Source organism: Phalaenopsis equestris, unplaced genomic scaffold, assembly GCF_001263595.1.
Source record: "Phalaenopsis equestris unplaced genomic scaffold, ASM126359v1 Scaffold000143, whole genome shotgun sequence".
Taxonomy (NCBI): domain Eukaryota; kingdom Viridiplantae; phylum Streptophyta; class Magnoliopsida; order Asparagales; family Orchidaceae; genus Phalaenopsis; species Phalaenopsis equestris.
The window spans coordinates 261,332-278,430 of record NW_018164585.1 but is presented as its reverse complement, the minus strand read 5'-3'; the positions used below and the strand labels follow the sequence as shown (position 1 = coordinate 278,430).

The following is a 17,099-nucleotide window of genomic DNA, read 5'->3' as shown; positions in this document are numbered from 1 at the left end:
CTTATTTTCTATAATTAAATATTAACAAATGAACGAGTCAATAAATAAATTAAAGCATTGTATTTAAATATACCTTATTATCGGTTTTTTGTGTCCTCTATAAATATTATCCATTATATCGCTCATCTTTTAATCATTTAATTAACATGAAAATAATTTAAAATAACAATGAGCTTCACAAGTCAGTGAATACTCATTCTCAAAGACTACAGTAATACAAGGGAAAAGAAAGTAATATGAATGTCAGTTAAGTTATTAATAAATCAATATAAATATTTGATGTCATTCAAAGAATCTTACTACATCAATTGCATATCAATATCATTTTATATTTGTACAACTGTCACAATAGCACCACCTAAAAATTTATATCAATTAAGGTATTTCAATATTAATATTCATTTTCATATATATGCACGAGTACTTTAGTGTTCCCCTACTAGTATCATAAAAGGTTGACTTCATCATAGTTAGTCAAGCAAAACAAGCAGTCAACATAAAATAATCATTCATGTGTTTATCGTATTCAATTTAGCATACAATGTAGGCTAGTAAATAGCTACAAAAATTCATAGTAATGTGACCAATAAAGAGAAGAATATCTCAATCAGAATAAAACTTGCGCAAGTGTCAACAACTGCAAAATAATTGCAAAGAAATAAAATATTATTATATGTTAAAAGTATGAGTACTCGTCTCGATGACAATCAATTTGATTTGATTTGCCCTGACATTGACTCTTCTAAATTGAAGACCTAACATAAACATGGGCATTCATATAAAAAAAATTTATTTATTTATTATTTTAATTATATAAACATATACCTATATACTCATCCAATTCTTTTTTGTTTTTTCATGAAACATATAACTAATTAATTTAGCCATTTTTTTATTTTAATATTAAGCTACATCATACATTTGCATTACTCTATTTTATACCATAATTTATTTTCCTAAACATTTTATCATACCTAACTTAGAAACCTTTAAATTGCTTGTACACCTAATATCATAAAAAATAAAAATTAAACATTTAAATTAAACTTCATACATGAATTCCTTCGTGCAGCAAAATTCACCTTTTCATGCTTTAATCTTTTGTTATTGTTACCTTAAAACAATTAGCAATAAGATGGAAATCAATTAAACATAAAGTTTCTAATATTTCATTGTAACTAAACATAATAACTCAAATTATTAAGTATTTTACCTTACTTCCCCTCTCCCTTGCCCTAAATTATTCGAACTGAGTGGCAAGGCTCGAATTCACGCAGAAAAACCTATTTCAACTCCAAAACTTTCAACTAAGTGCTCCTACAATTGCAAGAACTCGCCTCATCCTCTTGTGTGGCGCTCGACGATCATGCGTGAATATCTCCATCAACTTCAATGACAAGGGCCACGCTCAATGCTTCCTCCAGATGAAACAAGCGCCTCCTTTCTTCTGTTAGGGTTTGATGGTTTTCCTTCTTCCTCCATGATGGTTTCCCTTCTTCCTCCATTCATCTTCTTCATTCTCCTTTACAATGGTTGCACCCAATGACTCATTATAAGGTATGAGAAAAGAGCGAGCCTTCTTTCTTCTTCCCCTTTGGTTTCTTCCTCTCCTCCCATCTTCCTTCACCACAGACAAGTCGCTCAACTCTGATTGCGACGTTTTATAGAGTGAAATCTATCTTCTTGGCCTTCGAACCTTCTGCTTCATCTCCCATTTCTTAGGCTACTCGACTTATCCCATCCTCTTCTTCGGTTCTTTGTTTCATCTTACGGCTATTCATTTCTTCTCCCTCGAGTAACTGAAACGGGACTTCACATGCAATTCCTGCAAACCTTCTCATAGTGAAACCAGAAGTTGTTGATACTTTGGAGAAGTTATCTCCTTACATTAATATGAGGTATAGATTCTTCTACCTGGTGATCGCTTATCTTTCTTGCGCTTATTTTCTAATTACTAGTGATTGGCTTGATTGTTTGATTGATTTTTGTTCAATTTAATACAACACAGCTAAAATTTTGAATGAAGACTACATTTCCAATCAAGTATAAGATTTTCAAACTTCAAATTTATCTGTTATTTTTTTTTATATTTTTGCTTCTATTTAAAGAAACAAATAATTGTCAGAATTAAAGGTTTGCACATTGCAAATATATTTGTACGCATGATTTTGTGCCTCAGATGGATCTATTGTATAAAATCCTACAATTTAAAACATCATGTATGGATGCACCATTATCCCTTTCACATTTGTTCAATTAACCTCCCATAAAGAATCTGTTGAACCTCATTGGCGTGCTCAGATAACCAAGCATATTTTTTGTAATTAGATAGGTGTCACTCCTGCGTCTGATTTCTATCATCCATAGTGCTAATTTATTTCCATTATAGTTGTTAAGATCATTGCCAATAATAGGGGTGTGCGAGCTAAGCTAGCACACGAGCTGACTCAAACATGACTCTTTAACAAGCTAGAGTCAAGCTTATTAAATCGTGGGCTCCAGCTTAAATTCATATTACAACTCATACATTATATGAGCACGAACTCCAGCTTTCTTTATTTTTTTTTATTTTTTTTAGCTAGAATTCCAACTTGACGGGACAACTCTTTGGCTTGTGAGACTTCTTGACTAAATCGATAAATCTTAAATCACATGCAACCCCCACTTTAAGTTAAATCCCAGACATTGCAGCCTACAAGTGCCATGAACTCTTCTTCAAAAATTTTTGGCCCTATCAATGCCTTCTCAAGCGAGCTCCCATCACAATTTCCTCGTCTTAGATGTCAATGTCTTCATGTCAATAAGCTTCTGTCGCAAGTGATCGATGTCTTCCCCGGTATGCTTCCACCACAACTTCCTCACAGACATGTTGTTGATGTCTTCTCTAGTGAGCTCCCACCACTGACTTACTCATTATTGATTACTTCCCTAATGAGCTCCGACCATGACTTCCACCCCTAATACATTCTTTTGCAAACTCCTATCACAACTTTCTCGCTTCATTGCGGTTAATAGTTTAAAGAATTTAGAGAAAAACACAAGCTCACAAGTCGAGCTTGCGCATTCAGCAGATACAACAAGCTAAGCAAGAGCTTGATACAAGTTCGGCTGGAGTTCAAGCTTAAGTTCGTACTTATTATGAGATAGGTGAGCTAAACTCAAATTGGCCATGACTCGACGTTGACTCAACTTGTTCACAACCCTAGCACATAGATATAAAATCTGACCTTTAAGTTACAATTGAATTGCAACCCTTACAAATAAATTGTGCTCCGTTAAAAGGCTCCCTTTCTTCTATCTCGTCTGAAATCATCTCCTCCTCACTGATCACTATAGGTAGTAGAATGCCTTAAGTTGGTCCTGCATTATTCAGTTAGCAGAACCTTCCAACTGGTGGGCTGAGTGAAAAGTATTATTTTCTTTCATTGACGCGTCAGGTAGAAATAGAGTTGTCAAAACGGCTCGTTGTTCGCGAACAACTCATGTTCGGCTCGTTATAAAGCTCGTGTTCGGCTCATTCGCTAAGTTAATGAGTATATATATATATATATTTGTTGAGTAGTATTTTTAAAATATTTACTTGACTACAAGGCTACAAAGGGTTATAATCAATTAAAAGTATTATTGAAGTAAATAAAATAAAAATTATTAAATTAGATTCAAATGATGTTTTAAATCTTGCCCTAATCCTTAACATCTTATGGCTATGTGATTAAGGTTGTCAAAATCACTTTTTGTTCGTGAACGGCTCGTGTTCGGCTCGCCCACACACACCCACCATTGAGCTTGAAATACAAACGAGCCGAATACGAGCTGAACCTGGGCTCGCTCATGTTCGGCTCGTTTACACCCCCTAGGTAGAAACCATATATTATTCATTCTGCTTTCTAAGTTAACTAGCGACAAGTTCAAAGAAACGAAAATCCATCCAGCAATAAGAAGAAATTGCCATCCTATCAAGTGATATCACTGTCAGCATCATATCGCAAATTATGCCCCAAAAATCCTAATAAAATTTTAGTTAAAAGGTTCAACAATGTATAATGACAGCGACTAAATATCAAAATAAAAAATGAAAGCTGCTGCTGAAATCACGGGAAATAAAAAGGCAGATTACATTTCATTATCTTCAGACAACTTCTTAAACTAATGTCTGTTCAAGGAAAAAAAATACAATGTTAACAAAAATAAAAAAGCATCTCAGCATACCTCTATTACTTTAAACCCTTGCTCCCTGGCACAAGCATAGATGGCAGCAGATTTCCCACTCTGCAAATAATACAACTTTAAGCAACAGCTAATGAGTTTGACATAATAAATAATCACAAAAGTCGAATCATTTCAGATTCAACAAAATCCAAAAAAAGTTACATACTCCAACCGGCCCTGTAATTAGCAGCACTGTTTTTAACAAGTCCCCACCATCTAATTCATCAGTATCAGACTCATGATCATGAAATTTATAATCACCATCTTCAATAGAAGAGTGGTTTCTACGATTTCCATTTGTAGCATTCGGTAAAACTCTTTCATCCCAAGATTTTAGCCAATCACTAAGGAGCTTCACAGATTCAACATTACCACAAACCTGGAGGACAATATAAAAAGTCAAACTTAAGAAAAGATGGAATTTGTCTTCGTAATGAAGGATACTAAACAGAAAGAATCAGGAAGGAAGAAACCACGAAAACATAACATACATTTCATAGAAATAATTTACTAGTGGCTGACCTCTGAAGAAAGTTTTGGCCGATACTTCTCGGTCCATAAGCTGCAATCCACACAACAAATGCTCTGTTTAGAATATGATGCCAACCTAGGTAAAGGTGAAAAAAATCAAGTTAGGACGTAAAATAACAGCTAACAAATCCAACCATTGATTGCTAATGACATAGACAAAATAAGAATTTAGGGGATGTAGCACGTCATGTGGATCAAGAAAATAAATTTAAAAGATAACTTAAGGAGAACTTTATCATGTGTTTGCACCCCCCTCATCAAAAAGTCCTAAACTACCTAAGGAGAACTTGTGACAAAAAAGGTTTTTGCACCCCCCTCATCACAGCTTAAAATTCACTTTATTTTTTGAATCTATATTTAAAAGTTACTCTCATACAACTATAACATTTTCCTCTCTTCTTTTTCGTCATTTAAAAAAGAAATCATTCATGGCATCAAGGGCTACTTCTCAAAACCAAATTTAAAACCTAATTCAAATAGTCGATTCATTAGACTATAAAATTCATAAAAATGATATTAAGACTAAGAAACTATTTAAGGATAATAAATAATAAATGCAAAAACTGAAAGATCAAATGCAAACTATCTTAAATTATCCTAAAAATAATAGAAAACCTATCACACCCCCGACCCAAACTCATGTTACATCATTAAATGATTCATACTTATAGCTAGTATAAGGCCAACTCCATAGAAAGCAACCTAATCCTAGGAGTGGAGGCAGAAGAGATCAACATTATAGGAAGAGTGATGACTTTAATGATCTATCTAGGACATATAAAATTAAAGCTCCCTCTAAGGATGAATCTTGTGATTCAAATAAATTTATAGATTGGTTAGTCCAAATGAATGGTTTTTTCTATTTGCATAAAATGAATGATTATGAATAAGTTGCATTTGCTAAAAAGAAATTAACTGGGCGTGCTAAGATTTATTGGGATAATACATTCGCTAAAGAATAAAAGTTAGGATGGATCATTCTTATTAGATTGAAATAAAAAAGATGTTAAGAACCAAATATTGTCTTAGACATCAAGATAAGGAATTGCATGGGCAATTATTGAACTTAAAGCAAGGTAATCTGTGTAACAAAATACCTAGAATCGATTGCAGTGATAATGATTGACAACAAGTCAATAAGTTTTCATTAGACTTAGGGTCAATATTAGAAATAAAGTTAAGTTATTTGATCCCAAAATCAAAGAAGAAGTATTCCATTATACATTGTTAATGAAAAACGAAATAAATCTCTCTTATGAAACACAAAGGTCAAAAACCCTTCATTCATCTCATAGGCCAATCAGTAAACCCACTCCGCCTACTGTCATTTCTTCAAAACTTCGATTAACAAAAGTTCTAAAAATAATAAAGATAAAGATATAAGTTGTTTCAAATGTCATAAAAAAGATCATATGCAAAATCAATGGAAAGCTCGTATCATTTTTCAAAAAAGAGACTAAGAATCTTTTAAATGAAGACATGGAAGAAATTTATGAAGGACTCCACTTTCTGATGATGATCTAGAATTTATGAATTATCTTCTATTAAATGTAATGAGATGTTTAACTATTATCAAAAATGAAATAAATGATTTGAGAAAAAAGAATAGTTTTAGCATGTGTTATTTAAATGAAAGAAGATGTACGTTAGTTATAGATGGAGGAACTATAATGAATGTCATCTCAACTCACATTATTATAAGAGCCAATTTCAAAACTAAATCGCACCCTAAACCATTTTGTGTTAGCTGGGACAACCATACATCTCTATCCATAACAAGTAGGTGTCTTGTTCCTATAAAGATTAGTAACTATAAAGACAAAATCTGGTGAGATGTCCACCCAGTGGATATTGCTCACATTTTGATAGCTAGATATTGATTATTTGACTTAAATGTGATCCACAATGATAGAAAAGATACTTAGAATTTCAAAAATAATAATAAGGCAATTGAATTTATTTTTATCAAACCTATAGCGAAGACACCAACCATAGCACCTCAAAAACCTAACTCTAATTTACAATATAAAATAACCATAAGGAAAGGAGCTAAGCTTAGTAAATCATATTAGTATGTATAACTTTGTTATTTTTTATCTCAATTCCAAAACCTTTGGTTTGTCTGCTTCATTAACTCCAAAAGCAAAAAACACTTGGATTTCAAATCATAAGAAAAAAATTTATAATGTCCCCTTTTCACTTAAATGTGAGAGAAAAAACACCTTTTTCAAATGAAGTGCACAAAACTGATGCATTCTTACCAGTCATTTATGAGTATAGTGATATTGCACCAAATGAACAGCCAGATAGGTTACCCTTTCTTAGCTCCATTCAATAAGCTATTGATATAGCTTCAGGTTCACAACTTCCTAACATCCCTCATTATAGGATGAGAACCAATGAGAATGTTAAACTAAAAAGACAAGTAGATGATTTACTTGAGGGGTTTACAAAGAAATTTTAGCCCACATGCAGCTCTTGCATTATTAACACCTAAGAAAGATGACAGATTAAAAATGTGTTGAAAGTCGAGCCATTAAGAAAATTACTATTAAATATAGATTTACTATTCCTCAACTAGATGACATATTGGGCTCAATCTCAGGGGAAAATTTCTCTAAGTTCGATTTAAAAGGTGGTTATCATCAAATTCAAATTCGATCTAAAGATGAGTAGAAAATTGCAACTAAGACTCAAGACAGACTTTTTGAATGGATGGTCATATCCTTTGGGCTTTCAAATGCTACAAGTACTTTCATGAGGCTAATGAACACCATCCTAAAATCCTTTATAGGAAAATTGTCATATATTTTGAAGATATTTTAATTTTTAGCCTAAGTGAGAGAGGCCATCTAGAGCAACTACGACAAATTTTTTAAACCCTAAAAATAGAACAACTTTATATCACTTAAAGAAGTGTTTCCTCTCACAAACTAAGTAGATTTTTCTAAGATTCATTGTTTCTACTTCTAGAATCAAATTAGAACCTTCTTATGTTCAAGAATTCTTAAACTGGCTCCCAACTAAAGAGTTTCAATGAAGTATGAAGTTATTATAGCCTAACTACATTTTATAAAAGAATCATTAAGGACTTAGTATTATTGCTGTCACCATCATTCTGAAATTGAAGAAATATTTTTAGACTCTAGGAGCAAAAAAATCCTTAGATCATGTTAAAATTTTAATTACTTATACCTCTATCATTAGGCAATCTATTTTTTCTAAAACCTCTAAAGTATTTTTTGATGCTTCTAAAATTGAAATTGGTGAAAGTTTAAGTCATAAAAATCACTCAATTGCTTTTTAGTGAGAAATAAAATGAGGCTAAAAATGACACACCCCATATGATAGAGAATTTTATGTGATCATTCAATCTTTGAATTTTTGGCACATTATCTTTTACATAGAGAGTTCATTCTTAACTCAGATCACCATGCCCTAAAATTCATCAATACTCAATGAAAGTTAAGTCAAAACATACGAAATGCGTTGAATTTTTTCAAGATTATTTTTTTGTCCTCAACCAAAAATAAGAGATTGAAAATAAATATGTTGATGTCCTATCTAAAGTAGCTTTAACCATAATTTCTTCAAAACTAAATATTCTAAAATTTGAACGATGTCAGCTGTTTTGGAAATAATTTTATAATACTCAAACTTTATTTAGAGAATTTTTAATCCCAAAGTTAAATTTTGAAAAAATAGCTAGACATTTTGGAAATGATATGACCGTCTATTACATAGAAAATTCAATTTTATTGGCCTTAACTTAAATGAGATGTTCAAAGTTTAGTAGCATGATGTTTGACCGGTAAACAAGTCAAATCCACCAAACAATACATCATGTTGCCCTTTCCCTAGAGGCCGTGGGAAGATCTCTTCATCAATTTTGATATAGGATTGCCCCGTATAATTCGATGACATTATATCATATTTGTTATAGTTGATCGTTTCTCAAAGATGACACATTTCTTGCCATGTTCAAAAATTACTGATGTCTCTCCCATTGTTAGATTCTTCTTTCAAGAAATTGTAAATTTATATGGCTTTCCTTCAACCATTGTGTATGATCACGATGTTCGATTTGTTACATTTTTTTTTAGATTCTCTAGAAGTTATTGAGCACAAAATTAAAATTTTTATATATTTCATTTTCGCAAACTAAAATAATTAATCGGGCTTCAGAAAATCTATCAGGAGTCGTGTAAGAAAAAAAAATTAGAAACTAGAGCTGGCATCTACCAATCTCTCAGTTACATATGACAACACCACTTCTTAAAAACCTAAGAGTACACATTTTGAAAAAATATATGGTCAAAACCCTAAATGACCTACTGATGTAGCCAATCTTCCAACTCATGCATTCTCTGATTCGGCATATTATTTGCATAAATTTTTCAAAATCTCCTTGATACTATTACAAAGAAAATTACTTTAAGTAATGATAAATATGCTTCTAAGGCAAATTACAACAAGTCAATAAAAGAATTTAAAGGCAACTGTATTTTGATTCGCATCCGCCCTGAGCGATATCACACCACTCAGTTTAAGAAATTACATGCAAAAGCATGAAACTCAAATTAAACTTTTACAAAAATTGGATCTAATGCCCACCAGCTTAATTTACCTATTGATATGCTAATTCATTATGCCACTAATATTGAAAAAATTATATCATATGAAAGAGTTAGCAAACTTCCACTGGTTTGGTCATGGTTCTTTAGCATGAAATATAGTTTCCCATTTACAACATCCATCATTTCTTGATGTTGAATGTATCATCACGAAGGAACACCAATTGACCCAACTGTAGAGCATTATGTTCAAGTTTAATGAAAAAATAAACCACCTTCTGATGATATTTGGTTGACCTGCTCTGACCTGGAGACTCTAGCACCAATTAGTAGAAGACTTCTTAGATTCAACTTGACGAAGTGGAGTACAATTGAGCCTGCTGGAGTTGATAAAGCACATCATATAAATCAATAAAATAAAACTAAAAGACCATTTACAAAAGAGTCCAAACAAAAGCCCAAGAAAGTGCTCATTCAAGGCTCATTATAAAAGCCAAATTAAAAGAAATGTTTGGATTTGTTTTTTTTTATTTAAATTTTAACTTTAGTTTCAAGAAATTTTGAATTTTAAAAAATAAAAGCTTCTATGGGCTGGTCAAAAGAAAAAAGTAAGTTCGATTGATACCTCTCTTGTGCGAGAAAGCAATACTTCTTTCCATGACACTTCTATCCGGTTAAGCATTCTGTGCGGGTTCGAAGTAGAGTATCCCGCTCATCTCAGATAAGTGTGGTGTTTTCCCTCTTGGAGGATGTTTCTGGGTTTAGCCTAAGGCTAGATGCCCTTATGGTTGGTGCACTATGTTTCGACAAACCATTCTCGTATACTGTGATGATTCCCCCTCAGGAGTTATCTTACCAAAATATTTGGTGGCAGAATCACATACAGGGTTGGCATGTTCTAGCCATCCAACCTATTTGATATTCTTGACTCGGTCAATTTCCACATTGAAAGGTGATTAGCACCTTCATCTATTAATAGTCATCCATCTTTTCCTCTAAAATTTACATCTTCTTTTATTTGACTTTTGCTTAATGAAAGCTCTATAAATAGGCTAATATGTAATGACTTATTTCAGTGATTTAATATTTGAGTTAAACTTTTCTTTCTCTGTTAGGTGTTTGGCAAATTCAAGTGTGGCTCTTCTTTGGTGAAATTAGAGAGTTAATCTTATTTAATTTTAATTTTAATTGCAATTATCTTAAGTTTCACTATCAATCTTATTAGCATCCTCTCTATATTTTTATATTCTTAAAATAACATTCACTAATCCACACACAACCCTCGAAACCACTCTAAAATTCCTCTTAGAAGCCCTCGGTCAGGCGAGATAGGAATAGAACATATTCTTATTATCTGTCGCTTAACACGCACATAAACTTCAAATTTAACAATCTACTCAAGATCATAATGCCACAATCTAAGGCAACCACCCATAAAAATCATCAACCATTTACCCAACTTTGCACCATTTTTCTAAAGAAATCTTTCAAATCAGTCCAAACAAGCTTAATCTATAGTAATCTAAGCATTTCAATCACTAAACACATGAATATTTCACCTAGAACTCCAGATCTCATCTTGAGATGCTAAACTAAATATTCAACGCATTTACTAATCATTAATCTCATCAAAAGGCAACCCACTGCCATCACTAAGTCACCATTATCATTTATCACAAAATGCAACAAAAAAGTTTAAAGAATATAAAGTGACCATATGAGGATGGCGAGGAATAGTTAAATAACATAAAAATAAAATAATCAAGCCAAAAAAATTAGCCAAAAAAGATAAAGTAACATATAATATTGTTATAAGAGAGAATGCTTGTGTACTATTGATTGGGAGCAGAGAACCAGTAATGAGGTAAATTTAATTGTATTGCTTTAATTTACTATTTTTAGTGGCTCTTTCATTAATTAAATGTTAGTTATGGAAAATAAATATAGAGAATTTTAATTCCGACTGTCCAATCGTCAGTAACCGGCTTGTTTAATTCCAAGCATCGGGTCAAGTTGTGATAACTATGAATCAGATGAATACGTTGATGAAATCATTACTTACAGCTATTCATTGTTATGATTCATGAACATGATATACGAAATGCCTATGACAAATGTTTGTTACAGAAATTATGATTTAAGAAATGTCACAAGTGATTTTATAAATTATTACATTAATACTTACAAGCACAGATGATAAGAAATGATGGGATTCCAGACTCTTAGTAGTCAAACGGAGACAACTTCGGGAACTGTTGGGATCAAAGACAGAATATAAGGAGTTGTTGGTTTAAGAAGGGTTATTGATAATTTTCATGTTGGGGGTGTCCAACTTGTATCAATAGTTAATGAAGTCTTTGGGATTGGCGCCCACCCAATGACATGACATGGCATAAAAATGGTTGAGGCCTGCATAATTACAAGTGGCATTCATATGACTAGATTGATGACTCTTATCAATATGCTTATGAAGATAACACAAGCATGAATGATTACATGCTTTATATAGCAGTCATAATTTCCAGTATTAAATGTATTTTCTTTTATATGTTTTATATGTTTATACCATGTTGAGACATGTATTGTGGACATGTACATGGATTACATATAAACATGCACGTTGTTTCTTTTCGTCTATAACATATTATCTTAGGTTTGATTATTTCGATGAGCTTGATGTAGCTCACTTTACGCTGATGTTCAGGAAGGGTTAAAGAGCACCGCGACAAGTATTTAGGTGTGGATTGTATAAATTTTACATTTCATAATTTTTGGAGCTTGTACAGACTTTTGGGAAGGCACTTTTATTATTTTGAATTTAGCGACTTTTTATAAATACATACATGTTTTTGGTGATATGAGTTTCCACGCTTTCAACTATATGTGAAAATGAATGAATTGTGAAATAAAATGTATCATGTACATTCGATTTAGTTAGATTAGTTCATCACATAATAGATTCTGGTTCTGCAAGCTAGAATAAGTGTTGGTAAAAGTTTAGTCTGACCAAATGTTCATTTCTGTTGCACCACAGTTGACCTTTAAAGGGGGTTCAATTGGGGTGTGACATACATTGTGCCTATTGTGGTAATTTTATTAAAAATGTTGAAGGCAGCATTCTTGGGCAGAAATAGATAAATAAGTTTTAGTATTTGCTTGTTCATCAACTCAAACTCCTCTTGATTAAAAAGCAAACAACTTTAATCCCTTCAAAAGATGATAATGCTTTCTTAGATAGTAGTAATCTTCTATTAGCTTTTTTAAATAATGTAAGTCTCAAAAATCAAAATTTTCACCCATAACCCTTTCTTCTTCCAACACTTGGATTTCTATGTAGAATAGCCAACACACTGAAACTATATTTTGGATTAATGGTAACATGCAACCAAATACAAAGGGGAACATAAAAAATATACAAACATAAGCAAATTTATATGGCTCAATGAGATCCACATGCATTCACAGTCAAACGAGAGCAAGCAATCCCTTAAACTTCCAAAAAAAAAAACATCAAAAACTTCTTACAAAGCGGAAGGATAAAGATATGATTTATTTTTTGTCAATGACAAAAAGATACAATCATCTAATGAGTAGACGAGAGTTGGACATGGGAAAGAGGTAATTACTGTCATCTCTCATCTTCTTGTTGTCCGGCTCCAAATGAATGCTGCTCCCTGTATTCCTAGAAGTTTATTCCTTTGATAGATCAAAAGTAGCCACATCACTTTGAAAAACTAAAGACCTCCTTTCTACACACAAAAGAGAAACTCCTTCCTCTCTAAGTTTGCAGACCCACCACCCTTTGCACCCTCTTCTTTCCATTAAGTGTGGTTATGGGATACTGAACCCCTCCCTTTTAAGGCTCTAGTTTAGTGGTATGGAGGAATGGTCGCATAACCAACAAAAATAAAAAAAAATCACGTCTTTGAAGATCTCAATATAATATCTGCAATACATAGCATTCTTGTTCGTATCTTCTAAAACTTAAATGAAAAAAAAAACATAGAAACCACAATTTTAGAACGTCAAAAGCTAAAAAGTTAACAAAAACCAGAAAAAATACACTCATGATCAAGAAGACTTTGAATTTTTTATTATAATTTCAAATTTATCATAAATTTCATGCCCAAGATATTAAACATAAAGAATAAGAGTAAACAAAGACATAAGAAGATAGACGGGTGTAGAGATCAATCCCTTGGAGAATAATTTAGCCAATAAATAAAGCTTTAAACCTTATAGCATAATCACGAAATTTGGTTTAAATGACTGAAGTAATTTCAAGTGTGCACAAAAAAAGACCATCATCAGAATCAACCTTGTCTCAAATATCACAATTTTCTTACGAGAACATCCTTTATTAATGCAAGGATAAAAGAGTTCAATTAAGAAGATAAAAAAAAATCAAGTCTTCTTAAAAAACACATAATCATCATAAAATCAATATACCAGCTATTTGGGTTTAGCTTCTTGTAAATAAACAAAATGACCAATTTAAGCAATCAATTCTGTTAATGCAAAGATAAAAGAGTTCAATTTAGAGAATTAAAAAAAAAATCAAGTTTTCTTAAAAAACACATAATCATCAAAAAATCAATATCCCAGCTATTTGCTTTTAGCTTCTTAGAAATAAACATAATGACCAATTTAAACAATCAATTCCGTTAAACAAGGTCAAAACTCCATGTCACTGGGGTATAGGACTTTAAAAAAACAGAGTTGAGAAAAGAAAGCTAGAAATTAAGGGTTTAGCCCAATGCAGTTGGAAATATATTGAAAGAGCTTCCATCAAAGAGCAAGAAAATAATCTTGGTAAAAATTTGTCCAACTAATATCTATGATATAATCATCGCTCTGAAATTGCATATAGTACATATAGCTAACCTTTCATTGTGTATCTCGTCTTGATCCCCGTCATGTGCAATGCTTACATACGGTGATGTCCGAGAAAAGTTGCAGCCAAAGTGAGCCTGTTGATGATAAACGAGCAAGAGTTAGATGTTCTATATATAACATGGAGGGGATGGCTTATGTATAATATGAAGGCAGGCACATAAATGCAATGTCAAATATTTTATTATAAAAATTCCATAGGATAATTACCATTTTTGATGGGGAAGATAGCTTCTCTTTTAAAAGCAGCTCGCTTGAGAATTTAGAAGAGCTTATTGTCTTATATGCACCATTCATTTTCTCATCAACTACTAAAATATCCAACCTTTCGTCCTTTCCACGAGCAGCTTCCAACAATAAGGACTTATTTGAAACCTCAAAAACAGACGAATTTTTCATACTACAACATCCATCAAATTTTGGCAGGCTGGTCTCTAAAAATTTCCAGTTTTCCCAATTAGGAACAGCAACATCATCCTGCAATACCGTATGAAAACAGCAATTTTCATCATAATTCAGCAAGAAGAGTTATTATAATTCATGAAAAAGAAAGATTGAACTGCTGTAGAAAAAGTAAACAAAATCTTCCACTGAGCATATTAACAGAATCAGATATCCACCTGTACAGCATCAAACACATGAAATGGAGGAAACGAGAAGCAGCGATCCCCTTCAAGACCAAGCCAAATACGGTTCTCAGATTTTTCTACACTTTTAGTCGGTGACGATCTGTTTATAGTTCTACAGATGGAAAAAAATGGATGTGTTTGCTTTCCAGCAGATAACCGAAGGTTTTCCTGAGATGATGTTATAATCAGCAAATAAAACTCATCGTTCGGGAGAAGAAAAAAGCAAAGTTTATTAAAGGATGATTAATCAATATACAATTGTAATGCAATATGCAGACAAGTTGTGCATACACATAAAGTGCTAAGAAAAATTGCCACAGCACAACTAGAATTGAAAATGCAATATTTTGGCATAGCTGCAGTTTTTTAAAAGAAAGAAATGACTTTCATTCCTCAAAAAAGAAATAAAAGATATTAGCCCTTACAACGAAGGAAAATAGGTTGGATAGCGGTGTAGTGAACTTGAACTTAGACTTCAACAATGTCTATGCTCAGGCAAGATCATCATTAGCATTATCTCAACTACTTGGGGTGGCAATAAAGGTTCCCAGTTCTCCACTAATGTTTATTAAGTACCGCTTGTGGCATTACATATATTTCATGCAAATAATTTTGTAATGCTTTTATTCATCTTACCTATGGAATGCTTTTTCTTCCCAATCCTCTCACATTAATTTCATCTACCCATCTTACTTGCACACTTATACCCTCCATTCTGCATGCCAAAACTAACCAAGTCTATTTTTCACAACATTGTCTTCCATGGGTCTTACTTACCCGATTCTTCTTATATCATTATTCTTAAAACTATGCTTCTGAGATCTACTACAAAAATATCATAAAATTCTCATCTACCCCCAATTTGTGATTAATTTATCACTCAATACTATCTAAGGAACATAGCTAGATTTATAACAACTTTATAAACTTTACCAGCAAGTCCTTAAGATATGCTCTTGTTATTTAGAATGTTTGAGACATTTCTTCCCCCTAACAACCCAGCCTTAAATCTAGAAGTTATTTTCGCATCTTCTTATTTTTTGTGAAATAGATATAATAAACTTGATAAATCACATTTAGAATTCAATTGATATTTGGGAGATTTATATACATAGCACTCAAAACTGTCAATATTACGTATCTCACACTCAAACTTCAATATTTACATTCTTAGAACCCAAAACATTCAAATTAAAAAATTAGCACTCTTCATTAAAACCTTAATCTGATCACCATACTCGTCTGTTAGCTAGCTCCGACAAGCTCTGTATCCCAGGCGGGAGGAGAAAGATGAGAATTTCAAAGGTCTTTGTATGCCACCAACCCATCACCAAGGAGAAAGATGAGTACAAAAGGTCTTTGTACGTCGCACTCCCATCGTGTGGAGTTTTGGAGGTCTTTGTACGTCGTGATCCCGTCGCAATCGAAGAAGGAGAACGATGGGAGTTTTGGAGGATTGGCATGTCGCAATCTAGTCACGTGGGAGTGTCAAATGTATTTTTACGTCGCGATCCCATCACTGCTTGAAGGAAGAGAACGATGGGAGTTTCGGAGGTCTTTGTATACCATGATCCCTTCGTATGACACGATGCTTTCGCTTCCAGCAAGAACATCTAACACCATAACATCGAGTGTTATACGGTGTAAATAGGGCTGTAAACGAGCCGAGCTTGAGCGAGATGGCTGAGCCGAGGCTTGTGTTCGGCTCGTTCCAATTTGGCTCGTGTTAGAAATGGCCCGAGTTCAAAATGGTTTGTGTTCGAAATGGCTCGTGAACATTGTGTTCGTGTTCGGCTCAAATAACATACTCGTGTTCATGTTCGGCTCATGTTTCGCTCGAAATAGGCTCGGTAGAATATAAAATGTCGTGAAATCACTTCAATAATATCGCAGATGGTGGAATAATAACGATGACGCCCGAGAAACACTCGCAAATACACCGATAACACCAATAAAACCGCGGAAAAACACAAATAACACTGCGGACGGCGGAATTTCACTGATAACACAGCGGGTGTTACACGGTGTTATTTTGTGGTATTATTGGTGTTATCAGTGTTATTCTGTAGCGCCGAATAACACCAATAATACTGCGGACGGCGGAATAATATCGATAACACAGCAGGTGTTGTTCAATGTTATTCTGTGGTACTATTGGTGTTATCAATGTAACTCGGCACGGAATCACACCAATAATACCGCAGACGGAGAAATAACACCGATAACACAGCAGGCAGGGCTGTCAAAACGGCTCGTTGTTCGC

The 17,099-nt window shown here is 33.1% G+C and overlaps 1 protein-coding gene across 5 annotated transcripts in view; it reads right to left on the bottom strand.

The window, feature by feature from the left end:
- LOC110021763 overlaps positions 1-17,099 on the bottom strand; it is a 93,000-nt gene that overhangs the window by 42,622 nt on the left and 33,279 nt on the right. For 4 of the 5 annotated variants that reach the window (XM_020720380.1, XM_020720381.1, XM_020720383.1 and 1 more), the window contains 6 exons: positions 14,828-15,004; positions 14,418-14,684; positions 14,199-14,284; positions 4,732-4,816; positions 4,376-4,588; positions 4,210-4,269 (listed from right to left, as the gene is read on the bottom strand). In XM_020720380.1, the coding sequence (XP_020576039.1) occupies positions 4,210-4,269; positions 4,376-4,588; positions 4,732-4,816; positions 14,199-14,284; positions 14,418-14,684; positions 14,828-15,004 (888 nt within the window). The remainder of the gene's footprint in view (positions 1-4,209; positions 4,270-4,375; positions 4,589-4,731; positions 4,817-14,198; positions 14,285-14,417; positions 14,685-14,827; positions 15,005-17,099) is intronic. The other variant, XM_020720382.1, reaches the window with a different exon arrangement.